At 41.4% G+C, this 27,645-nt stretch overlaps 1 protein-coding gene across 2 annotated transcripts in view; it reads right to left on the bottom strand.

The window, feature by feature from the left end:
* ltbp1 (latent transforming growth factor beta binding protein 1) overlaps positions 1–25,413 on the bottom strand; it is a 399,304-nt gene extending 373,891 nt beyond the window's left edge. For both annotated transcript variants that reach the window (XM_052011302.1, XM_052011303.1), the window contains exons 1-2: positions 24,668–25,413; positions 23,369–23,439 (exon numbers count right to left, since the gene is read on the bottom strand). In XM_052011302.1, the coding sequence (XP_051867262.1) occupies positions 23,369–23,439; positions 24,668–25,113 (517 nt within the window). In that variant the 5' untranslated portion in view covers positions 25,114–25,413. The remainder of the gene's footprint in view (positions 1–23,368; positions 23,440–24,667) is intronic.
* Between the last annotated feature and the right edge of the window lie 2,232 nt (positions 25,414–27,645).

The raw sequence follows: 27,645 nt of genomic DNA, 5'->3' as shown, positions 1-27,645 counted from the left end.
CAACATGCTGCTTATGAAGCAAGGCATAAATTTCACCCGACAAACAACTGTTTGCTTTACAGTAAGACATCCTCATTTACTGTTTACCAGCCAGTTATGGTCATGAAAATAACAAAACAATGAGACGTACAATCATCTGCCTTCTTATGCTGAAGTTCAAGGTCTACTTATCATTTTGGAAATCTTTGCCTTGAAATTAATAGTGCTCCACCCACGTTTTTATTTAGCGATGGCACATAAATAGAATTGTGCTAGCATCACATTGCACTGGCTACCACTTCTGGGTGAAAGTTGGATTACTTCCATGAGACATTCATGGCTATGTGTCCGATATTCTTCCAGCATAAGATGTGCACCAAGATGTGCACCACTATTCATGAACGCCAATTTCCACTCTTTCCAACATAAATCAGAGCTCATGATGCAACTTTGAACAGTTTCAGTGTAACTTACACTACTTTGATGCTTTTAATGCCACACAAGGGGATGCTCTGCTGACATAAGGAAGCTTGACTGGTTTTAGAACTGAGTGCAGGCAACTCAAGCATCTTCCTAAAGTCTACAGTACGAGCTACACCTGACCAGGAGAGTTTTTTTCCAGCATTCAGTTGCTGCAATACTCATTCAGTGGGTGCCTTAGTGTAAACAACAGAGACAGCATTCCATTTCTGATCATTCTGGGAGGGATGGCATTTTGGGTACCAAGCAAAGATGTAACCATCTGCAAAAGGTCTATTCACGGGTCTTTAGAGACACCACCATAAATACTGGGATGAAAAATACTGGGGCCAAAAGTACTGAGCCAAAAGTACCGAGCCAACGGATACCAGGACCAAATATACCAAGGTAATAGATAACAAAAATACCAGGAGCAATAAATACTGGCAGCAATGAATACCGGGAACAATAAACAATGGGCCAAATGTAATGGTCTTGCAGCAGCAACCATGTCCCATGGATAATTTACAGATATATTTGACAAAATCAAACGGAATGGGTGAGGAGGACAAACTCCTCTCATTATAAGTATTAACTGGCAAAAGCAAGCACAAACACAAAAATCAGGGTTGTACATTTTCCACTCAATAGGAGAAATTCTGTCAGAATTTTCCAGCAGTGTTCTTCTCTTTGATTAATACTTATGTTGTCTCAAAGGACTAAGGCAAACTCTTCTTTCTAAGTACTTCATTTTCCAAGACTTTACTTAACTATTCACACAGGTGCTTTACAGAATCACAGAATCAGAATGGTTACAACATTAAAAGAGGCTATTCAACCCAGATCGATGCAAAAGCAATCTAGTTCATTACACTCCCCTCCCCTCAGCCCTGCAAGTTCTTTCCTTTCAGGTACTTATTCCACTCACTTTAAAACACTACAACTTAATCTGCCTCCTCTACTACCTCTACCATTCCATACCCCAACCCCATGTCAGTTTTATACAAATTACCTTCATTCTGTGTCCCCTAGTTCTTGATCCTTCCACCAATGGAACAATTTCTCACTATCTACACTGTCTATACCTGTAATGATTTCAAAGACCTCTATAAGATCTCCTAGCAACCCACTCTGTTCCAAGGAGAACAACCCCGGCTTCTCCAGCTTATCCATATAACACAAGTTCCTCATCACTGGAAAAACTTTACTAAATCTCCTCTGTACTCTCTCCAAAGTCTTCATATCTTTCCTAAAGTATCGCATCCAAAACAGGATATAATACTCCAGATGTGGCTAAACTGGTTTATCATGATTTCCTTGCTCTTGTACTCAATCCCTCTGTCTATAAAGGCCAGGATACCATATCCTTCTTTAACCATTTTCTCAACCTGCACTGCTACATTCAATGAACTATACAAATATACCCTCTCTGTTCTTGTATACCTTTTCAGAATCATGCCCTTTAATTTGTATTGCCTCTTTTCATTCTTCCCACCAAATTTCTCAGCAATATATTTGATCTGCCATTTCATCAGCCTGCCTCTATCTCCTTGGTCTATTATCATAGCACACTAGACCTCCAAGTTTTGTATCATCTGCAAGTTTAGAAATTGTATATACAAGTCCAAATCTTTAATACAAGTCCTTGTACCAGTCCATTAGGATGGCACTGTACACTCCCCTCCTGTCCTACTGCTCTCTGTACTACTCTGTTTCCTGCTAATTTTCTGTCTATGCTGCACATCACTCTTTTACTGAATGGGTTTCAGACTTGAAGATGCCTTATCAAATGCCTTTTGAAAGTCTATCTATAGCACATCAACCACAAATTACCTCAATGACCCTCCAAGTTACTTCATCAAGAAACTCTATCAAATTATTTAGACTCTACTTATCATTAGCAAATTCATACTGGCTTATTCTAATCAATCCTCAGTTGCACGAGCAACCTTTAATTCTATCACTGATGATGGATTTTAGAACTTTCCCCCACTATCTAAGTTAAACTGTCTGTGGTCACTGGGTTTATCCCCTACACCCTGTTTTGAACTAGGGTGTAACACCTGGAATTTTACTGTCCTCGGGCACCACCTTTGGATCTACAGATGTTTGGAAGGTTATAGCTACAACCTTTGCAATTTCCTCCCTTACTTCCCTCAACAACTTCAGAATCAGAATCAGGTTTATTATCACTGACTTGTATGGTGTGAAATTTGTTGTTTTGTGGCAGCAGTACAGTGCAAAGACATAAGAATTACTATAAGTTACAAAATAAATAAATAGTACAGAAAAACAAATAACGAGGCAGTGTTCATGGGTTGATGGACCGTTCAGAAATCTGATGGAGAAGGGGAAGAAGCTGTTCCTAAATCATTGACAAAGTGACTTATCTACTTTAGAACAGTGTAGTAATAGTTTCATATGTTATTAACTATGCTGAGTTTTCTTGGGCTCCCAACCAAGTGAGGGATGATCTCGACTGGCAGTTGAAGATAACCACTTCCCCACTCTTACACACATCATACCTATTAACAAAAGATCTTAAGAATGAGCTAATTCTGACCAACAATGTATTTTAACTTCCAAACAGCAATACAGGCCATCCCCAGATACAAATGGGTTCCATTTTTACAGATGTCCATAAGTTGATTTTGTCCAGAAGTCGGAAACACACTCGATATGGTAATCATATCTCCACAGTATTGTAATGAATGACATCAAAAGCACATAAGGCTGATAAGAAAGAATTACTAAAAGTGGAGAGAGAGAAGAAACTAGTTCTGCCGTTTATAAGAACAACCGTATGTACATACATCAGACTTGCGAATTTAATAGCATTATGGGAGTTTGTTTGTACATAGGGGTGTCCATAAGTCAGGTCTTCGTAACCCAGGGACAGCCTATATTGCAGTACCTGATTTCCACTATGCCCCTATTTTCATACAATTCACACAGATACAAAGACAGTGTTGAAATGAAATTCAAGCAAAATTGAGCCTTGAAGGGCAAGGAAGTTCGCTCAGAGTCCTGGCCAACATTCATCACTCATCCAAAATCATTATCACATGGATGTTTGTGGAAGCTTGCAATTTGCAAATTGTCCGTTGTGATACCTACGTTACAACATTGATGTATTTGAAGAAGTAATTCATTGGCTGTAAGAGGCTTTGGAACATCACATGATTCCAAACAGTCATAAAAGTGCAAGTCTTTTCATATCTAGTTAAGACTGATGACTATCTCAATCTTTCCCTTTCTGTAATTTTTAACTTCATGTTTAAGTTGTCTGAATCACATTTAAAGTGTTCAGCCCTAGAAATCCTTGTTAATCCTGCTCAGATAGGACAGCATTGTAATCCATTATAATCCATTTGACTCTCACAAGATCTCAGTTTCTGCAAAGGCTGGATTAGTAAATTACATACGTGTGCGTGCTGCTTCTGCTCTTACTCGGGAAGCTCCCACTGCTCATCAGAACAGTGAGACTCTGCTTCCACGGCAAGTGCAACTGCAAAGAACAAGACTGCTTTCAAGGAAATGGGGTGGAGTAGAGCTACTGTATTTCAAGGCAGAGAGTATTTATTTTGCAATGGAAGACATGCCTCCTTGCACAAAAGCCACTGGAGTGTCTAGAATGAAGGATACAAGAGTTTTAGGACTGAGATGAGGCAAAATTTCTTCAAAGAAACTGTTGAACCTGATACCATAGAGGCGAATATTTTAAAGAAAGAAATAGATACATTTCTGGATGCAATAGGCATCAAGAAGTATGACAGACTGAAATTGTTCACAATAACTCTGCTCACTAGTGCCCCAGAAAATTATGGTAAGATATCTTTATTCTATACTCACATTCTCTTGCAATAAAGCCCAAGATATACTGTATGTCTTCCTGCTGCATCTGCATGTTGACTTTCAGAATCTGGTGTACAAGGGCACCCAGATCTCTATGAACGTCAACATTTCTCAATCACTCAGCATTTAAAAAATATTTAGAATTTCTATCAATCTCAACTACACCTCCATCCACCCTGTCACTTGCAAAGATGCCATTCCCTTTTCTCAGTTCTTCCATCTCCACCACATCTGTTTTCGTGATGAGGCTTTCCACTCCAGGACATCTGAGATGTCCTCCTTTTTCAGGAAATGGGGTTCCCCTCCCACTGCTATTGATGGAGCACTCACCCACATCTCTATTTTCTGCACTTCTGACCTCACCCCATCCACCCCCCACAGGCAGAACAGGGATAGAGTTTCCCTAGTCCTCAGCTGCCACCCAACCAGCCTATGCATTCAACATATCATTCTTCGCAACTTCTGCCATCTACAACGGGACCCCACGACCAGCCACATTTTCCGCAGGGATCACACTCTCCGTGACTCCCTTGTCTACTCGGCCCTCCCCACTGATCTCCCTCTCTCCCCAGGCACTCACCACTGTAACCGTGCCTAATGTTATATCTGCCCCTACACCTCCTCCCTCACCACCATCTAGGGCCCTAAACAGCCCTTCCAGGTGATGCAGTCTTTCACATGTGAATCCCTCGGTGTTACTTATTGCATCCGGTGCTCCCGGAGCCGCCTCCTCTACATCCATGAGACCAGACGCAGATTGTGGGACTACTTTGTCGAGTACCTTCACTCCATCTGCCATGCCAGCCAGGATCTCCCAGTGGCAGTCATTTCAATTCCACTTCCCATTCCCACACCAACATGTCTGCCTACAGCCTCCTCTACTGCCAGCTCACAGCTAAACAAAAATTAGAGGAACAACACTTCATATTCCGCCTGGGCAGTCTCCATCCTGGCGGCATGAACACAGAGTTCTCAAACTTCTGGTAACCACTCCCCCTCTGTCTCTTTTCCCCTATTTTTATATCTTCTCTCTCCTCCTGATCCAACTGGCCCCCATCACCCTATGTCTCTCCAATCACCCCATGTCTCTCCCCTCCCCCACCCTCTCCCTCCGCCCATCACCTATACATTCCTCCTACCGGCTCCCCTCCCACCTCCATCCCTTTAGTCCACAGCCCACCCTCCTCTCCTATCAGATTCCATCATCTTGAGCACTTTGTCACTTCCACCTATCACCTCCCAGCTTCTGACATGATTCCTGCCCTCCTCTAACTTTCACCCCCCTCACCTGGATCCACCTATCACCCACCAGCTCTTGCTCCACTGCTTCCCTCCACCTTTTTAGACTGGCTACCTCCCCTCTTTCTTTCTAGTCCAGATGAAGGATCTTGACCCAAAACATCAACTGTCCATTTCCCTCCACTGAGTTCCTCCAGCACTTTTTGTGTTGCTTTAGAATTTCTACTGTTTCACCTGTGGATAACTGAAATAGAGTCATGCAGAGTTATTGAGTCACACAGCACAGAAGCAGTCCCTTTGGACCATTGAGTCTGCACCAAACATTTACATTAATCCCATTTTATTTTCCCCACATCCACATCAACTCACCCCAGATTCTGCATTCATCTGCACATTTGAGGCAATTTACAGTGGCTAATTAACCAACCAACCTGCACATCTTTGGGAAGAAAATGGAGCACTGATAGCGAACCCACACAGTAAGAGGGAGAAAGTGCAAATTCCTTGCAGACAGAACCCGAGGTCAGGATTGAACCCAGGTTGCTGGAGCTCTGCTAGCTGTGTCATGTATCATCAACATTTTTCCACATTGTACTCCATCTGCCATATTGTTGCCCATTCACTTAGCTTGTTTCTAGACCCTTGATGCTTCTTTGCATCTTCATCGTTAATCACATTCCACTTAATTTTGTGTCATCAGCAAACTTGAAAATATTACAACTAAATTATGTGGATTGTGAATAGTTTGGGCCCAAACACTGTACAAGTGTAATCCATCCTGACAGGTACAACAGAATACACAAATATACAGTGGAAAAAAAGCCTTTTAAAAGAACGGAACTCAAGATTTGAATCTTAATATATTTTTGAAAAACATAAATATAATTTTAAAAACGTACAAATATAGAAAAATGAAAACATTTTACTCCTTTTCATCCTGTGAAGCAATCAAAACATTTCAAAAACATTTATCTTCTTTAACCTTATTGCTCGAAAGCAGGTTCCAAAACATCAGCGTTGTATCCCAAATAGTCCTAATGTCTGAACAGAATGCTTGAAGGAAATAGCAAAGGATACTGATTAGTGGTTACCTTCAAAAGATGTGGCTACTTGCTGTTTTTTATTTTAAGAGAATGATGAAAATTCCTGAATCAATCAACAATGGAAAATTCTCCAAGGCATCCACAATGAAGATTCAGCCTAGCACCAGACAATCACAGTGGTTTGTTACTTAAGGTTTCCCATGTTTTGAATTTTCCAGTAATATGAGTGTATATTTAAATTGGGGCTTGAATACCCCTACCTAAACTACGGTGTTAAACAATTAAGTTGTGATGAGGTGAAAAGGAAGTTCACCATTAATTGTTTAAGTATGAATATGTACTCACACTCAAGTAACCTGAAATGTACCTCACCAATTGTGGGTTTAATTTTTAAATACTGTCATAAACAGGACCTAAGCTGGTGAGTGAGTAATTGAAGATAAAATGCAGACCTATTTAAACTCTCTTTCAGAGCACTCTGTTGCAGGTTTACTCCTTGCAAGATTTTCTGGCACCAGCTGTAATACCCTTGCCTTTGAATCAGATAAATGTGGGTTCAAGCTACACTTCACAAACATTTAGGTCAATGTTACATTGCAGAAGGAGATACTACACTACTGGAGCTGTCATCTTTCTAAGAAGACCAATGTCCCTTCTGCTCCATCAGGTGGATGTTATGATGCTATCTTGAAGAAGCACAGGGGAGCTATCCCCAGGGACCTGGCCAATATCTCTCTCTCATGAAATATTACTGTAACAGATGTAATTGGTCATTGTGGGAGACACAATGACCAATTACATCTGTCCAGTAAGAAGGAAGGACAAGAATGGCAAAGGTAAGGGAACCTTGGATTACGAGAGAGGTAATGAATGTAGCCAAGAAGAAAAGGGAAGTGTGCGGAAAATTTAGGAAGCTAAAATCAAACAGAGCCCTTGAGGATTATAAAGAAACTAGAAAAAAACTCAAGAAGGGAAATATGAGAGGCAGGAGGTGCCACAAAAAGTGCTTGGCAAGTAGGATTAAAGAGAATTCCAAGGCATTCTATACATACATCAAGAGCAAGAGAATAACTAGGGAGAGGGTAGGACTACTCATGGATAAAGGAGGGAACATGTGCTTTGAGGGATAGGGCGCTGGCGGGGTCCTAAATGAGTACTTTGCATTTACCAAGGAGAAGGATGTGGAGGATAGCGAGATGAGTGTGGAGCGTGCTAATATGCTAGGGCATTTTGAGATAAAGAAAGAGGTAGTGTTGGGTCTCTTGAAGAACATTAAGGTGAACAAGTCTCCAGGGCCTGATGAGATATGCCCCAGGTTATTGAAAGAGGCAAGAGATCAGATTGCTGTGGCCATGACCAAGATCTTTGTGTCCTCCTTAGCCACAAGTGAGGTCCTGGAGGACTGGCGAGCAGCTAATGTTGTTCTGTTGTTCAAGAAGGGAAATAGCAATAATTCTGAAAAATATAGACCAGTGGTAGGGAAGCTATTTTAGGGATAGGATTTATGAGCACTTGGAAACCACAGCCTAGTTCGGGACACTCAGCATGGCCTTGTGCAGGGCAAGTCATGTCTTACTAACTTGATTTTTTTTTGAGGAAATGACAAAGGTGATTGATGAAGGTAGAGCGGTAGATGTTGTCTGTATGGATTTTAGTAAGGCTTTGACAAGGTCCCTCATGGGAGGCTCATCCAAAAGATTAAGATGCATGGGAACCACAGTGACTTGGCCATTGAGATTCAGAATTGGCTTGCCCATAGAAGACAGAGGGTAGTGGTTGATGGGAAAGAGTGCGGAGGAGTTATAGAGGTGAAGACATAGAGCCCACTCCTCAGCCTCAACCCGAGAAGGATCTCTTCCCAGAGCTTTCTTTCTGCGACGGACGACATGTTTGTCTGCAACTTATTGGGGAAAACGATTCAGGATCCTTTGGATGTGTCAGGTGTCTACATTCCAAGATAGATGCACCTCCCATCAGGATCAAGTTCCAAGAAACCAAGTGGAAATAATTCTGTTGCTCGACAGTTACCCATCTTTGCAAACAAATTGCATCAGGAGGAATTGATGTCCAACTGCATGTTACATAAAATTACTCTGATAAAAAGCACACCTTATACACGATGGTGCCACTGCTCTCTAGGCAATCACAAGAAAATAGGAGCAGAAGGTCACCAGGCCCCTCAAGTCTGCCCTGCCATTCAATATGATCACGGTAGTGTAGCGGTTAGCGCAACGCTATTGCTGCACCAGCGACCTGAATTCAATTCCTCCCGCTGTCTATAAGGAGTATGTGCGTTCTCCCCGGGTCTGCGTGGATTTCCTCTGGGTGCTCTGGTTTCCTCCCACATTCCAAAGACGTACAGGTTAGGAAGCTGTGGGCATGCTATGTTGGCACCAGAAGTGTAGCGACACTTGTGGGCTGCCCCCAGAACACTCTATGCAAAAGATGCATTTCACTGTGTTTTTCGACGTACATGTGACTAATAAAGATATCTCATTCTGGCTGGTGTTCCACAGGGATCCATACTAGGACCTCTGCCATTTGTGATACATATAAATGACTTGGATGAAAATATGGATGGGTGAATTAGTAAGTTCACAGATGATACAAAGATTAATGCTGCTGTGGATAGTGTAGGAGATTGCCAAAGGATATGGCAGGATATGCAGATATGGACAGAGAAATGGCAGTTGGTGTTTAATCCTGCCAAGTGTGAGGTGTTGCACTTTGAGACATCAAGTATAAAGGGACAGTACACTGTTAATGGTAGGGCCCTTAACAGTGTTGATGTACAGAGGGATCTTAGAGTCTAAGTCCATAGCTCCCTGGAAGTGGCTGCACGGATTGATGGGGTTGTTTTCTCTGGAGCAGCAGAGGATGAGGGGAGACCTGATAGTTTATAAGATTATGGGATGCATAGATAAATAGCTGGTATCTATTTCCCAGAGTTGAAATATCTAATACTAGAGGGCATGCATACACACAGTCTCTCTCACTCTCTCACACTCACACACACACACACACACACACACACACACACACACACACACACACACAGAGTGGTGGGTGCCTGGAATACACTGCCAGGAGTGGTAATGGAGGCAAATACAATAGAGGCATTTAAAAGGCACATGAATGTGCAGAGATAGGAGGGATATAGATTTAGATTATAGGCAGAAGAGATTTAGTTTAATTTGGCATTGTGTTCAGCGAAAACATCACGGGCCAAAGGGCCTGATCGTGTGCTGTACTGTTCTATGTTCACATGGGTGTGATACCAGATAGTGCAACAGTTTCTAAAGATGAGCTCTTAAATCGAGGCCCCATCTATTCTACTGATGCAGGGTTTCGGCCCAAGATGTCGACCATCCCCTTACCTCCACAGATGCTGCTTGACCTACTGAGTTCCTCCAGCAGTTTGTTTTTTTTGCTCCAGATTCCAGCATGTGCATTCTCATGTCCCCATCCAACTTGTGTCACTCAGTGGATGTAAGTAATCCCATGACACTTGTTGTAAAGAGGAGCAGGGAACCTTTTCCCTGTATTATGGACAATAGCTTGTTCTCAATAGACATCAGGAAAACATTATTTGGCGATATCACATTTGCTGCATGGAAAAAATTACTGCCACATTTGATGATTACTTCTCAAAGAAAATACTTTTTGACCAAAAAATAATCACTTTTGGATGTCATCAAAGGGATTTGAAAGGAGCTGTGCAAAATTTGTCCCTTTCTTTTTGAACAGAGCAACCAATGTAAGGCACTTCTTCAACTTGGCTGCTGTAAATGCTACCCAGTGAAGGAGGCAAGGCCGAGAGAGTGTGTAATTTCCCTTGCAGCATGCACTCCGCATAAAACAGAAACATCACCAAGAGATTAGGCTGTGAACTCCAAAAAGGACTGAGATAATGCTCAGCCTCACATGGTACATGTGAATAATATGTGGGGAAGGTAAGGGGAGTGGAGTAATTACTTTCTCTGCATCTTAGAGTTCCACAACATTACTCAAATACAAATTTGGAACATCAGATTACTGTAACACTTTTAAAATGAAAAGAGGGTTCCTTACATTTTATCTAATAAAAATGCAAAAGCATCAAAAAATAATCCCTGCAGTCATTTAATGCTCAGGGTTTCATCTACAATTTACCCCTTTATTTGCACTGTGGTTTTAATATACATGTACAGTTTACCAATTTCCTTCACAATTGGCTAATCACAGTCACATGTCCCTTCAAATAAATATGAAGTAATCAATCAATATAAACTTACCCCTCTTAGCTCACTGGTAGAAGGGAGTTGTCTTCCTCTGGGGATAAACTCTGCAGATAACCAAACCGTCCCACACACCCAAGTTACGCTAATAGTCCAAGTGGAATCTAATCGTCACTTTAGAAGGCTCCTTCCAGAAGGAAGTGTGTTGTTTACCATGGCATCCTGCCTTAATTACCTTGGTTATATTCCAATCCTGAATGGGCCCATTCCCAGAGATATCAATCCAACAAATCTCAAAATGTCTCAGGAATTCTCCACAAATTTGCTCGTAACTTTTGTTAAACTTGGATTGCCTATTTATATGAGACTATCCAGACTTCAGGACTGTCACACTGTAAAGTGCATAGCTAAAGATTCCCCTTGTGCTTGCCATCATGAAAACCAAATCAGTACACATTGTAACAGTCATCAGATATTTTTTAATTTGCTACTGTCATGCCCAGCTCACTTTTATGATAGTCATATTTAAAATAGGTTATCCACATGCCAGTGCAGAGTAATGTCAATAAATTTTCAATATTCGAAGTAAGTTGGGAAAGAAATCAAACTTGGGTTAGGACCATGGACTTCCTTAAAACCAGGTTCTATATTCATCTTGGTGAGATTATGTTGGTTCTGCTCAGGTCTACCTATTAGAGAAAACTATCTTAGGAAAGCTAACTGTTACACTTTGAATCATCTTTCTGACTTGTTTGAGACTTAGAGGCAAAATAATGCAGACTGTAAACATTAAAATACCCAATCAAGTACCCAGGCACAGCATGAATTAGCAAACCTGAGGAAAGGTAGACAGAGACATAAAGTAGCCAAATCCATTTGGCCACATTCAGGCAGCGAACAGGAAACTCAGGGCTCAGTGGCTATGGGAACAAGAAAACTGAGGTTATCAGCTTTTAAATGTGACAATTATTCAAGACTCCATCTGTCCTCCCAGATAAACATTAAAGCTCCTGGGGCTTTTTTCTCACACTGACCTCCTGCAAAGTGACAGAGGAAGAAATCTTCACCTCAATATGGAAATGAACGGTGAGCAATTGAAGTGCCACAACCTAGCAGCTATAAATCTGGAACTGAGGTGAAGACATTAACTTGGCCAGCACAAACACAATGGCCTGAATGTCCTTCCTCTGTGCCATACGAAGGTGTCACATACCAGCAACAAAAGAAACACATTGAGTCATGTAAGTGTTAAAAACTATTTTATTATTAACTACTTATGATAATAAGAAAAATAAAAGTAAAAATGTTAAAACGTTAGAAGTAAAAATGTTAGATCTTAAACATTAACTCCAAAAACTAAACTCAAAGTGTGTGTGTGGCAAATTTCCAAACTCAAAGTCCAGGAATAGTTCTCAAAGTTCAGTTCAGCAAGCCGTAAGGTGAAACGTGAGCAAAGGCTTCTGCAAAACCACCGTTGACTGAAGAGAAAATGGAGAGAGAAAATAGAGAGTAATTACGAAATCCAAATGTTCCACTTTGGAACTCATCCGACACCTCAATCACTGATGATCTCCATTCCTTTGTTCCGAAGTATCTGCCACCCCGAAAGGCATCCGAGATGTGGCCGTCCACACAAATACCTGTTTCCTTCTACAGGTTAATGACAAAGTGGACTCCACTGGATTATTCCAAAAATCCATACATGGATTGTAGTGACAGACACAGTTATTTTTTTCATCCATCGATACAGAGACCAGCAGGCAGGTGTTTCTCTCTCTCTCTCTCTCTCTCTCTCTGACTGACTGCTCGAAAACATCATCACATCCTTAGCTCCTGTTGTCGTCATCACGCCACACACACACGCACACTACTGTGCCATGTCTTAAAGGGACATTTACCAATAGTAACCTAATCCGTAACAAAGGGAAATGCTATTATTTTGAAAGGGAGCAGGGAACTTCTCCCAGTGTATTCCCCAATTATTTATCTACCATCAACTAAGTTGTTTATGGGAGATTATTGCCATGTTTCTTACAACAGTAAGAGCAGTCCACTGGTCTAAAGCACTTTGGGATGTTGTAAGATCCATGAAAAATGCAATGAAAACTTTCCCATATCATGATGAATAGGCAAGTGGGGCACCTTTAGGGCAGAGGGATTGTAAGTTAATGCATAAACCTTTCCAGAACAAATGCAAGAAACTTCTGCACTTGCTTAGAAGCTAACAGCAAAAGTGAGTGTAGTGAATACACCACTTCATCGGCAGAGAAGTTCCACAGTCACAGAGCATTCAATGGGTTGGGCCAGTCCAATGTCCACAGCACCAATCTGGTTAGCTCATGTGCCAATCCTTTTAATGTCAGGCTGCTTACATCAAAGGGTGTTACAATTGCACTGTTGGTAGAACTGCGGCCTCACAGTGCCTGAGACCCAGGTTCAATCCTGATCTCGGGTACATTCTGTGTGGAGTTTGCATGTTCTCCCTTTAACTGTGTGGTTTCCTCCAGGTGTTCCGGTTTCCTCCCTCATCCCATAGATGTGTGGGTTGGTTCAGAAATTATGTGGACAGCTGGCATTAATACAAACAGGAAAAAAAACTCTTATATTGTAAACTACAAGAAATAATCAGATTTGAAATTAAAAGGACAGCTTTGTAAACAAACACTACTGTCTACAGAGCACAGGCTACAGGCCCACAGCAGGATGCCACTCGAGGTACAATTTGTAAACTTACATGACTATGAGATGTTCTCATATGCATCAGCCAAATGTAAAATAATGAGGGTATTTTAATTGGCCACATCAAAGCAGACATCTTCAGCAAAGTTATTTTGCACCCTTGTGCCAGAGATCAAGGAGAGTTCCCAGACTAGACTGATTTTGTCACTTGGCACATGGTCATAGGCATCTTTGCCCTGTTTATCAATAATTGAGATATTTGTGTAACCAGAGAGTCAGCCCTCACAACACTAATTTTGTGTGCCTGAGTTCTGTGCTCAGAAGCTATTAGACCATCCATGTGAATTACTTTGTCCCAGCAAAGGTGTTTGAAGTTCCACAGGTGTCTTGTCAGTTACATTGTGCTCCAACTGTAAATACGTAATTCAATGGAACCATTTGTCAGACTCAAAAGATTGAAGTAAACTATGCAACTGTAACTATTGCAATTGTATTCCATCACCTGCTGTTATCTTTGCTCATAAGAGTATAAAAACTCAAAATATTTTGAGCTCAGGGTTATTCTACTGAGACCGTCTCCAAGAGAATGCCTGTTCTTCATGATGAATAAAGACCTTTCACATCTGCCAGCTTCAGTTTCTGTGTGGCTTAGTCATGGTCACAACTATAGGTTAATTGGCTGCTATAAATTGCCTCTAGTATGTAAGTCTATGCCAGAATCTGGGGGTTGGGGGTGGGGAGTGTTGATGAAAACATGGGGAAACTAAAAGGCTTAAATTAATGTAAATGGGTGGGTGATGGTAGACTCAGTGGACCAAAGGGCTTGCTACCATGCTGTCTCTCACTATGACTCTAAAGGGATAAACATATTTCATCACAAATAGACTAGAGAAAAGTTCACTTAGCCCTGACCTTCAGTAATCCCTGATACCATCTATAAAAACCCTTGTTACTTGGGTATTCATCATGGGATGTCATGTTACAGCTGTAGAAAACATTGGACTGTACTGTATTGTGTATAGTTCCGGCTGTGTACAGGAAGGATATGGTAGCAATAGAGTCAGAAGAGATTCTCCAAGATATTGTCTGAAATGGAAGACTGTATTTATAAGGAGCAATTGGAATAGGCTGGGTTTATTCTCACTGGAACATAGGAGGTTGATGGGTGATCTTATATACAAAATCTTCATCCCAGGGCAGGGGAGTCTAGAACTAAAGGGCATAGGTTTAAGGCAAGAAGGGAGAAATTTAAAGGAGATCTGAAAGGCAAGTTTCTCACACAGACAGAGGTGAATTTCTGGAATGAGCTGCCAGAGGATGTGGTGGAGGCATATATAATTACAACATTTAAAAGGCATTTGGAAAGATACTTGGATAGGGAAGGCCAGACTACACAAGGATGGAGTGTCACAAACTGAAATACAAGGACTCCAAGCATTCCATTGCAATAAAAAAAGAAATGTAGTGCTTCTCCGATTCTGACAGTTTAAATAAAGATACAGTTATTTTTGGTTCCCAAACATCAACAAGTTACTAAATGCAGTTATCAAGATAGTTAAACAGTGACTGCTGATGTGAGCTTTGAAAGGTTTATTCTTCTGATCCTGACACATGTGGAGGTGTAATTAGATACACACGAGTTTTCAGACAGATGACATTTTAGCAGCTGATGGGTTGAGGACTTGCTCCTGCACGAAGGTAGTCTTAATCTTCTACTCATTCTTCATTTATTTCCTTTCAACAAACTTTCACATACCACTGGGCAATGATTTCATTCCAACAATACCAACACCTGCTTTAATTCACCCTCCCATGATTTAATGGGGAGCTTGTCCTTTTGAGTATTATAAGTAGAAGTTGTAGTACAGCATGTCATATCAATAACCCACTTAAACTTCGAGCTACTCACACTCTTCACCGTATTAAGGTGTTTGCACCTGCCTTCACATCATTCCTCCATTTTATATGCCTTCACATCATTCCTACATCTTAATAACTATGAAAATATGCTCTCACATTTATTGCAATATCAATAGCTCCTGCTTCCTACGACAAAATAATTCACTACCAAATTCTGCAGCCACATTTAACCATCACAGCCACTGGAGTTCCTCTCCATAAAAATTAATAAAAGTGAAGTATTTCACAATGTCTATGGGGCATGGTAAAATGTCATATTATTTATCTTTCCTCCAACTTCCTCCACTACCAATTAAAACTGTGGCAATAATTTATTATTTTAGATAGCTAAAGACCAAAGTAATAGGACCCACCCTATTAATCTGAATCCTTAACACAGAATTACACGAATGGATATTTGACCCATTATGGCTGTGCCAGCTCTTGAAAGTGCTTTCCAGTTACATCCACTCCCCAACTTTTCCCTGTAGCTATGGAAATTTTAAGTATTTATGCTTTTTTTTCATTTGGGTGTTCCTAATGTTTCTGCTTCCACCACCCTTTCAGGAATTCCAGATCATTGCAACTCACTGGTGTAAAACAAATTCTTCTCATCTCCCATCTGGCTCTTTTGCCAACGATCTGATGTCTATATGCTTTTTCTTTATCTCTCAAAGGATGATCTTAAAAGCTGCTTTGGGATACATGCATGCAAACCCTTCCTATTTTACATTACAGCACAGGCAGCAGGGACACTGACAGACATCTCTGGCAGCTTGTTAACATTTGTTTTCAGTAAGAAAATTTACATTGCACCTTTAATGCAGCAAAGCTCCCAAGGTACTTCAGAGGTAATCAAATAAAATTTGACTGGCACATAAGGAGATATTAAGGCACACAATCAAAAGCTTAGTCAAAGAGAATGGTTTCAAAGGTTGTCAAACAGGAGGAAACAGACAGGCAGAAGGGGAATTCCACAACTGAGGGCCATGACAACTGAAGACACAACTGCCAATAGTGAGCAATAAAATTTGGGGATTATCAAAAGCCCAGAATTAGGGGAGTGCAGGTGGATTATAGAGCTGGAGGAGATTACAGAGATAAGGCTAGGGAAAGAAAGATTTCAAAAATAACACTGAACACTTTAAAGTAAGGCACTGTGTAACTGGGAGCCAGTGTAGCTTAGCAAGCAGATGTGTGAACAGAACACAGTGCAAGTTGGGTTACAGGTGCCAGAGTTTTGAGTGAGTTTAAGTTTAGAGAGAGCAAAACAAGAGAGTTGAGAATCAGAGCCAGAGTCTATTGGTAAACAAGGCATAAATGAAAGTCTTAGCAGCAGATAAAATGATTCAGGGGCAGTGTGCACAATACCGTGGATACGGGAATAAGAATTAATGAAACTTTGAAATTTGAATTTTGAAATCTAAAATCTGTCTCTGTGCCAAACCCTGAATTTTTATACTCATTCCAGAATCGACAACAGAAATATATTGAAACATGCCAGATGAAAAATCATTATGCAAAAAATCTTTACTTACTAGAATTGACAAAATCATATCAGATGAATCAGACTTTAGGGTGAATTACATGTGGTCAGTCATCAGATTCTTCATTTGAAACTAAATCATACTTTGAATGAACAACTATATTTGACACTGCACTTACCTTTAGTGAATTCAGCTATTTATGCAGATGACTCAGTTCAAACATTACCCTGCAAGACCTCTCATAGTCTACTGTATACCCCTAATTTGGATATTAATTGTTAAAATAATTTATGTTGGCTTAAGCAAAGAGGCAGTAAATACAGGGCTTCAGATTTATATTTCAAAGAGATAATATATGACATCATTTTAGCATTGGTGGGCAGGATTAGCACAGATTGGCATGCCTAAACAATGTCAGATTTTGACTGACGGTGAGTGAAGTGCAGAAGAATAATCAATGAATTACTTAGATTGACATGGCTTCAGTGTTGTATCATCTAGAAAAGGTTTCTCAATCTAGGATTCAGTAAAAAGTTTCAGAAATAAATACCCAGCAGTTTCAATATCGACAATTAAGCTTTTCTTTTGATTTGTGTCTGTATTTCAAAGTTTGAATATCAAAATACCTTTAACTTTGATACAACTCTTGACTCTGAATACTTCTTCAATTGCCCTGTTACAGTCCCATGCCATCTCTCGGGACTGCAACTCAATTTTAGCAGGAAACAGAGTCCTTTCAATTGTAATTTATTTTTTCAAATAGTTGCTGTGTACAACCTGTCTTTTTGAACAAATTTTTATTTAAATGTCACTGAGGTAGTGCTGCACAGTTAGAGGTTCCACCTTTTGGTTGAAATGTTAAAATGAGGTATGACCCTCCCTCTCAAGTGGAAATAAAAGCTCCCATATCTCAGTGCCCTGGGCCGGCACAGGAGCGTAGCCGTTAGCACAACGCTATTATAGCGCCAGCAATCAGAGTTCAATTCCCGTCACTGTCTGCAAGGAGTTTGTACGTTCTCCCATCTCTGCATGGGTTTCCTCTAGGTGCTCCAGTTTCCTCCCACATTCCAAAGACGTACAGGTAGGTTAACATGGGTTTAAAATGGGCAGTGTGGGCTTGTTGGGCTGGAAGGGCCTGTGCCTGTTACTGTGCTGTATAAATAAAAGCAGGGCAGCACAGTAGCGTAGCAGTTAGCGTGACACTATTACAGCACCAGCAATCGGCATTCAATTCCTGCTGTCTCTATGGAGTTTGTACGTTCTCCCTGTGTCTGTGTGGGTTTCCTCCGGGTGCTCCGGTTTCCTCCCACATTCCAAAGACGTACGGATAGATTAACATGAGTTTAAATGGGTGGCGTGGACTCATTGGGCCAGAAGGGCCTGTTACCGTGCTGTACAAATAAGGTTTTTAACATTTAAAAAAAAACACCCCTCCACCAGTGTTCCTGAAAACAGATGATCTGGTCATTATCACTACTATTTGGGGGAAGATGTTGCACACAAATTGACTGATCAATTCCTACATTTCAAAAGCATTTCATTGGCTGTGAAGTACTTCGTGAAATGAAGCACTTCGTGAAATGAAGCCATGGTGACATCAAAGGCAGAATGCAAATGCAAAGTCTTTATGTTATTATTTCTGTAAGTTTGTAATAAGAATGGAAAGGCTTCACCAATTGCAGAAACCTTCACAAGCAACACCGTGAGAGTTCTTTCACTGCAAGGACTGCATTGGTTCAAGGCAGCTCATCAGGGAGGGAATAAGGGATGGGTGATAAATTCTGGCCTTGCTAGCAATGCGTCCACCCCATAAATGATAAAGCTCCCTAAGAATGTGGAGTCTGGTGCAAATGAATGATAGTGAAATAAGTTAAAACTTCAACTTTAAAAGTCAAATAAGAAATATACTAGTGCATGTTCACCATTGTCTTAGAGTCATGTTCGTTAATATTGACCATTTGCCTCTATCTGTAATTTTCAGGATACTAGGATGTAACTTTACATCAGAAAAATAAACACAAAACGGTAATGTCACTCATAAAACATGCCTACTCTGTACATTCTGTCTCTATTTCAGCCAGTCTAAACTGCTTTGAATGGTTAAAATCCAAATTAGGCAAAAATGTGAAGTATTGGGTGCAATGGCTGGTTTGTGCCCACGAAGAAAACCCAAGGTCTCAGTGAATAATTATTGAAGCTTAATTTTCAGGACACTTTAAATAAGAGTACATAAATTAATGTATAAATGAACTTGGGATGTTGTGGCTGTTCTTAAACCAGGTCACATTTACAGTAGGGCTGAAAGACAAACAGGGACATGATCTGTAGCTTTTCAAGTCTGACATAAGGAATACTGCCCTCTTTACCTGTATTGTCTTAGGTCAGGGCCATTAAGACATATTGCTTTATATTTAGCAAACATTGTTTTGGAACAATTTCTATCTCATTCCTTCATGATTAAGTGAGCAGGAAATCAAAGTGCGGGAGGGTGGTTGATCTTCTTGCATAATCCCAAACCGCTCACTAAGAATGCCATCTAGTGGTAACCTCAAATTAAACCTACCTGTGCAACCGTCACAAGTAAAAACATATTCCGGTTTATTCCCTGTATAAATTTCCAAAACATACAAAACATCAGCTTGTCATCTAATATGTTTTTCATCTTAATGTTTTTAATTTTTTTTCTCTATGAGTCAGTTTTATGATGTGCTTTCTAAATGACAGCAGTAAAAAAATATTTTTAAGGAAATGCAGTTAGCCAACACTTAAATGTTTGGATTTCATTCTTTAAGGTGAGTCACCTGCTGATTTTCAACAGAAAGGTGTGCTGCATTTATAAAACATAAAATTCAGAGACCTGTTGTAACATCAGAATTACATGATAGCACTCTCAGCCAAAACAGATTTCATTGCCTCTGCCAGGATACCACCGCCTAGGTCTCAGTCACACCAGCAAGCTACAATATTGACTAAAGTCAATGGAGGCTAAATTCAAATGCACATGATAAACTGGTTGAGAAGAGGCCCGACTGATTATAAAATTCCTGTTAGCCCATGTGGGATACACACACATGTACACACAGAGCTAGAGTGAGAGAGACAGAGCAGAGAAAAAAACAAGACCAACAGAGATGAAAGACAGAAGGAAAGTTTCAGGGAGACAGTCAGGATACCGGAGGAGAGAGAGCTTACAAGTATTTAATATATTTCCATGTCATTCATAATACCCTGCAATATTTTACATACAGTGAGGTAACTGAAGTATACAGTCATTGCTCTAATGTGTGCAAGTCTAATTTTACTGCAATATCTTCTAATCCACTATGCTTAACCCTTCTTATTAATACAGCTTTCTTGGACTAAACCATCGTATACACGTTTTTTTATTTGCACTCAATCTGCAAGCCTCAATTGCAGGGAAAGTACAGTGGGATATAGTTCAACTCCACACAATATTCCATCCTTCAATGCTGGTTGATGGAAAAATCACAGGGAATGCATCCCACAGTATCCTGAAAAACATGCCATCAAGTGGAAATCAACACCGTTGTTAATCACTACCAGCCCTTCCCAGCATTATTAAAGGACCGGATTGTCTATGCATAATTGACGGTAAACATGGTGACTTTGCTGGCAACATTCTGAACAATGGTAATACCCCCTCTCCAAAACAGACTGTGACTCTTCAGTAAACAGTCGAGAATTATCACATTATTCACTCCACAGATTGAAACCCACCAGATCAGGAGGTTTGCCAGTTTTACACCCTACCCATTACTACTCAAGAGAGACTTCAAAGGAGAGTAAAATCGGCTATGCTGTAAAACCGGAGTTTCACAAAATGTTGTCAGTTTGTCCTCATAAGTGCCGGGGTAAAATTTCCCCCGTCAAGATCAGGTACCAGTTGATAGGTGAATCACTGCAAATATCAGTATTTATCAAGCTCCAATATGACACAAGTGGACCATCCAGAGCAGAAAAATTATGAAATTAAATCTGCTCTAGTGATCTCCAGAAAAGAAAGAAAAACTAATGAAGATATGGAAATGCTTTCAGCTGTTAAGAGAAAACAGCTAATAAAATCTTTACGGTTGTGTTCTCCTGGCTTAGGATGTGACAGAAATTATCAATGAGCTCACACATCCTGGCCAGCTATTCATTTCAAGAGTTTATGAACATTTTTTGCTGTTGCTTACATTAATACATGAAACTGCACTCTCTGCAAGTGCTGCTAATTCACATGCAGGACGGCTGAACGCACTGCAGCTGCAGCCACAGCTGCCGCCCACCTGCACCCAAGGCCCCTTTCCCAGGAAACACATGATTCAGGCAAAATCCAACCTTTCCCACCCAAGCCCACAGGATATTTTTCTAATAATAAATTATAGAACCTTATATGATATGATTAAATAATATCACATTAACACAATTAATTGCCAGATCCCAGATTGCAGGGAGAACCTCAATGAACCATAAAGGATTTGCAAGCTAAAACTCACACTTCAAGACACACACAAGGAACTAACACCTGCAGTATATGGGTCAAAGTATAAAGAGTCAAAGTGTGTCAGTGCAATAGTTAAGGAAACAAGGAGTCTGGATCTGACTGTATTACATTGGGAGTGACATGGATACAGACAATGAAAGAGTCCAACTGTGTTACAAACAGAGATATGGAATCTGGGAGTAATATTAATACAGGTGACCCCTGCATTATGACCGTTCAGATAACGGAAATTCGCCCTTCCAGAATTCCCAAATCATTACCCAAAATTTTGGGATACAGAATAAAATTCACGACTACAGAATTTAGGTGAAAAAAGTAAATTAAAAAAAATACATTTTTGTTTCAACTTGCGTTTCTTGACACATGAATAGATGACACGGTTTCGTGTTGTGGAAAATCACGATAGGAACTGTTTTCTAGGAATGTAACATCCCCGCATAATGCATAAAAATAGTGAAAGGATCTAGGTCTGTCTGTGTTTCCAATGGTGATATGGAGTTTGTGTCTGAGATGGGGATATGGATTTTGGGCATGACCCAGTCTCAGTCTGATAGTGTCACCTTTTCATAGTATGGAGTCAGCATCATAATGTGACACCAGTGATATGGAGTCTGGGTCTGACAGTGCCCTATGGTTTGGGTCTGACAATATGATGATGGAGATATGGTATCCATGTCTGACAGTATTACTGGGTCTGATGGTGCTGCAGTTGGAAATATGAAGTCAGAGTCTGAAAAGTTGCAAATGTGACACATATTCTAAATGTTATGGACATCAATACACTTTCTGGGTCTGACACTGTTACTGACTGAGCTGTGGAGTCTGGTTCCAATATTGTTACCATTGGAGACTGTTACAGACCCAGATAATGAATCTGAGTCTGACAGTGTTACAGACAGGGGATATGGAGGCTGGATCTGACATTGTCACAGATGGAGATATGCAGTCTAGGTTTGACAGTGTTGCAGATGGAGGCATGGAGTCTGTGTCCGAGTGTCACAGACAGAGACATGCTGCCTGGATTTAAAAGTATCGCAGACGGGGACATGGAGTCTGGATGTGACAGTATTGCAGACAGAGAGATAGAGTCTGGGTCTAACAGTGTTGCAGATGGAGATATGCAGTCTGAGTGTGACACTGTTGCAGACAGAGATATGCATTCTGGGTCTGCCAGTGTCACAGACAGAGACATTGAGTCTGGGTCTGACAGCGTTGCAGATGGAGACTTGGAGTCTGGGTCTAAAGGAGTCGCAGACAGACACATGGAGTCTGGGTCTGACAGTGTAGCGGGGGCCTTCCAGGACCAGTGGACGCCACAGGGGCTCGAGTGCATTCTAGATAAGGATGACTATGTTGTAATTTGAAGCTGTTGACTGTAAATAGTGTGAATAGTGAAATATAGTAGCAATGTGCTATGATCACTGAATAAATCTCTTGGAAAAAGGGGAAAAAAGACTGTCACAGACGGAGACATGGAGAGTGGGTCTGACAGTGTCACAGATGGGGAAATGGCGTCTGTCCCCCACAGCCTTACAGATGGGGAAATGGCGTCTGTCCCCCACAGCCTTACAGATGGGGAAATGGCGTCTGTCCCCCACAGCCTTACAGATGGGGAAATGGCGTCTGTCCCCCACAGCCTTACAGATGGGGAAATGGCGTCTGTCCCCCACAGCCTTACAGATGGGGTTATGGTGTCTGTGTCTGACAGTGCTACAGAGATAAGGATTCTGGGTCTGACAATACTACCAATGAAGATATGGAGTCTGGGTATGACTGTGTCACAGTTGGAGATATATTTCTGCAACCGATGGTGTTTCAGATGGAGATATGGACTCTGGTCTGGCTGTGTCATTGACAGAGATGTGGACTGTGGGTCTACTTCACTACAGATAGTAATGTGAATGGTGTTGTTTTCTTCCTCTAACACTCTGTTTGTATTGGTTCAAAGTTCTAAATAAGTCACGACTTGCCAAGAAGACAACATATTGGACTGAAGTAACTTACGTTTTGTGCACCTTTGGGAACCAGGAACTTGAGCCCACCCGTGACAGCACTGACCACCGCACACATTAACTCTGCAAACATAATGTGTCAGTTTAATCAGAAGAACAAGAAACTGACTATAGAACATCTATCTTATAGTAATCTGTCTGGCAATGATACTCTCCTGCAAAAGAAGGTCATCTATTGAGACTCTGTTAGTTTGACGTCAGTGCCTGACAGCTGACTATTTTAAGAGGTCTCCTAAAAGAGATGCAAAATAAAATATCCTTTCATTTAATAAAACAGCCAATGCATCTAAGTGCTAAGCAATCTTCTGTTACGACCGGAAATTACTTCCTTGTTTAAGTGAGTTGGGGTGGCCCACATCGCAAAAGAGAAAGGAGTAAGGTGTTACTCTGGATCGTTGCACAGTATCGTCTAAGGTGCATTATCCCCGTGCATTATTGAGAACAGAAACCTCAGGCCCAGATTCTTCGTCTCCGAAACTATGAGGCCAAAAATTGCAATGCCAAAATTATTTGGATCAACCTTGACAACGTGAAAATCCCTTGAGTCAAGATTCTGAATATCCAAACAGTTGACACGGGCCAAGACCATCAATTTGATTTTTAAAAAATCTGCAATCAAAATTCTCGATAGCAAAACCCTTCAGGGTCGCCAAATGTAAACCTCTGAGGTCAGGATTCCCAACAGTATGTTCTAGCGTCATGATTGTCAATAACAAACCCCAGGGTCAAAATGCTTCTGAGACTAATTGAACCCAGTTTCCCAAAAATGCAACGTCGCGGTCTTTGCCACAAATAATAACAATTTAGCTACCTCGATACCGAGGTGCATGCTATCTACTTTGAAAAAGATCCATGCTTCCAATGTTTCTGCGGAGCACGTGAGCAGACATTCCCCATGCAGAGCGGAGCTCCAAGCCCTTGCTGTGGACACGAGCTAAAGTTGCACCTACATGTTGTATGTCACAGGAAGAAAGCAATCTGGGACTCGGTGGAAAACTCGGGATCTTACTCGTGAGATATCAGATTTCCCTGAAGCTTGTTTCTGTAATTATAATTATTGTCTTGCCACTTGAAGGGCACTTTCGCCCAGATTGGGTTAAGGGCATAACGTTGATCATTATGAAGGCCATCGTTATTTATTTGGGGGATGGCGGGGCACCATGTTATTTAATCTTAATAGGCGAAGCTCAGTGTGGAAGAAGTACTTCTTTGACCAAGGGGATGCGTTTAGTGATACTTGACACAGGTCAAACATGTACAGTAAGGATAGAGTCAAGGGAGATCTCCTTACCCGTTAAGCTGTTGCTTTTGGTACTGCACGGGGTGCCTGATGGGCTGTTGTTGGGGTGGCTTGGAGTGGTGCTGCTGGTAGAACTGTTGGGGGGGATAGTGGGCGAGGGGCTGCTGCTGCTGTGGCTGGACATGTGGGCTCGCCTTGCCCATTCGCCGGGTCCTGACCTGAGGTGAAGTTCTCCTGTAGCTCGTCTTCACCTGCAGCACGGGAGCCGAGCCCTGCGTCCTCACAGTGTAAGAGGAGGAGGAAGAGCTGTGCCTGGCGCCGAAGGAGGAGACGCTGGTCCGCCCGATGGTGCTGCCGCTTGCCCCGCCGCCGAGCTGAGATTTGGCCGGGTGAAGTACATACGTGATCCTCCTTAGGGTCCTCTTGTCAGCCCAGGCATGGTGTGGTTCGAAGACAGACACCAGCCACAGTAATACACTGTACCTCATCCACTCCATGTCGATGTCGGGGAGGGGGGCTTTTGGGGAGGGGAAAGTTGCTGTTTAAAGAAACTCGACTCCACTCAGAATTATTTCTGTGCTCGCTTTAAACACACTACCCTGCTCCCCTTGTTCGGCAAATCTCTAAAGGCGTCTCGTTATAAATATATTAAATTTTCTATATATAAAGCATAAAACGTTGGCTGCCAGAAGTCTCCTGGAACTTTACAATTCTTAAAAAAAACTAAAGCTGAGAGAACGCAAATAAATAAATAAGAGAAGGGAGAGAGACACACAGGGCAGCAGATGTTAGATGGTATCGCGATGGTTGTAAAATATTTTAGTTTGAACAGATTGAAAGTATTTAAGAAGTTTTTTTTAGGGAGGGAGGGGGTGGGAGTCATAGTTTCGCCGTCCAATCTCAGGCAGACATGACGTCAAGCACAAAGAGGATTTGGGACTGGAACTGCCCTTTTCCCGCAGAATTACAGGCAGGAAAACACGCAAGGCGCATAAACACAGTGGGAGTTGGAATGGCTCGGGCAAAGGAGTGTGGGCTCCCCCGCACCCGGTGAGCGTTTCCCACAAACACATAAAAATTGCAGTACGGTCCATTGCCATCGCGTCCGGCAAGAAACAGCAGCAACCGTCCAAAACAAACAACCTGCACCTTTTGGATTACAGCTCAATTCAATGCACAGTATTTCTCGAGGGCCAGTGCGGAGTAATTCGTATGATAAGTGCACGCTGTCCATCTTGAAAAATGCCCACTTCTGCACTTTAATCCGGTGTATTTAAACTACAGGCAGTAACTGTGGCTGCAAGTCTTTCTTCTGCAATTAAATAAAGTCAATGTATCCTGTAACATCATGTTATCGAGTGGATTACCTCATTTGCACGATATGAATTGCAATAATTAAATCCAAATCCCATGTAAAATAAAAATTGGAAAGAAAACACAACTTTACAAATCACAGCTTGTTTTCAGTAGTTTTGTAACTCCACTCACACACAGACAAGCACAACACTATCAAATTCCGAACAGCTGCCAATACTTAGGAAAGCATTGTGTCGGGTTATTAGAGCTGTCTGATGCAGTACGCAACATGAATGTAGGATTTCAATGGAATTCCCAAATGGGTAGAGGAAGAGACTGAACCGAGTCCAACCCAGATAGAAGGAGGAGAAGGAGAGAGGTGGTGTGGGGGGTGGGGGCACTTAGCTACTGCAGTATTCATTTCAACTTGTGAGGCTGGGGACTATTAGTGCAGAACAAAGCTACACTGAGTTGTATGTGGCTTCTGGGTCAGACAATTTGTCATGGAAGACGTGTAGCAGAGAGCAGGGAGCACTTTAAGGGTCATATTACCATGACAGCGCAGGGCGGGAAGATTTTTGCTTTTGACCGGGTGTCTTACCTGTGGGGTGGCGGGGATTTGTTAGATAACATGATGGGGAAGGGGAAATACTGTGATTTCCAAGAAACGAACACGCATTTTTCATATTTTGATTATGATGGCTTCTACAGTAATTCCCTTCCCCCACTAATTTTCCATGTGATTTATTCTCCTCAGATTACGCTCAACTTCATACAGATTTTACCATCCACCTGCACACTAGGGGCAATTTACAGTGGCCAATTAACCTACCACCCTGCACGTCTTTTGGATATGGGAGGAAACTGGAGCACCCGAAAGAAACCCATGCGTTCACATGGACAATGTGCAAACTCCACACAGACGGCACCCGAGCTCAGGACTGAACCGGGGTTGCTAGAACTGTGAGGTAGTAGCTTTACTGTAGAGTGCTTTGGAATGTGAAATGCACCTTAAGGGGAAAATACTACAGATGCTGAACAACTGAAATTAAAAAGAAAATGCTGGGAATACTTGGCAGATCAGGTTATTAACCTGAAATATTAATTCTCTTTCTTTCTCCATGTATGTTGCCTCAATCATTTTATGTTTTATAAATCCAATATATTCCTTTTTATCAATAAATTGTATTCAAATGGAATACAAACAAAATGGTTACAACAGGATATTGATCAACTGGGAATGTGGGCAAGGTAATGGCAGATGAAATTCAACTAAGACAAATGCAAAGTGATGCGTTTTAGGAAATTAAACCAGGGCAGGACATACACAGTAAATGGTTGGGCCCTTGGGAGTGTTGATGAACAGAGATACCTTGGGGTACAAGTACATAGTTCCCTGAAAATGGGAACACAGACAGTGTGGTTAGGAAGGCATATGACATGCTTACCTTCATTAGCTGAGGCATTGAGTATAAGAGTTGGGACATCATATTACTGTTGTACAAAACACTGACTAGGCCGCACTTGGAATATTTTGTACATTTCTGGTCACCAGAATATAGGATGTGAGAAGATGTGGAAGAGATATACAATGACGTTACCTGGATGAAGGGTTTAAGTATCAGGAGAGATTGGATAGGGTAGGTCTGTTTTCCCTGGAGTGAAGGTACCTGAGAGGTAAAATGATAGAAAATTATGAGAGGCAATAGATAGATTGCCAGTGTCTGTTTCCT

Source organism: Pristis pectinata, chromosome 3 (assembly GCF_009764475.1).
Source record: "Pristis pectinata isolate sPriPec2 chromosome 3, sPriPec2.1.pri, whole genome shotgun sequence".
In the NCBI taxonomy this organism is placed as follows: domain Eukaryota; kingdom Metazoa; phylum Chordata; class Chondrichthyes; order Rhinopristiformes; family Pristidae; genus Pristis; species Pristis pectinata.
This window is presented reverse-complemented; position numbering and strand designations above follow the sequence as displayed.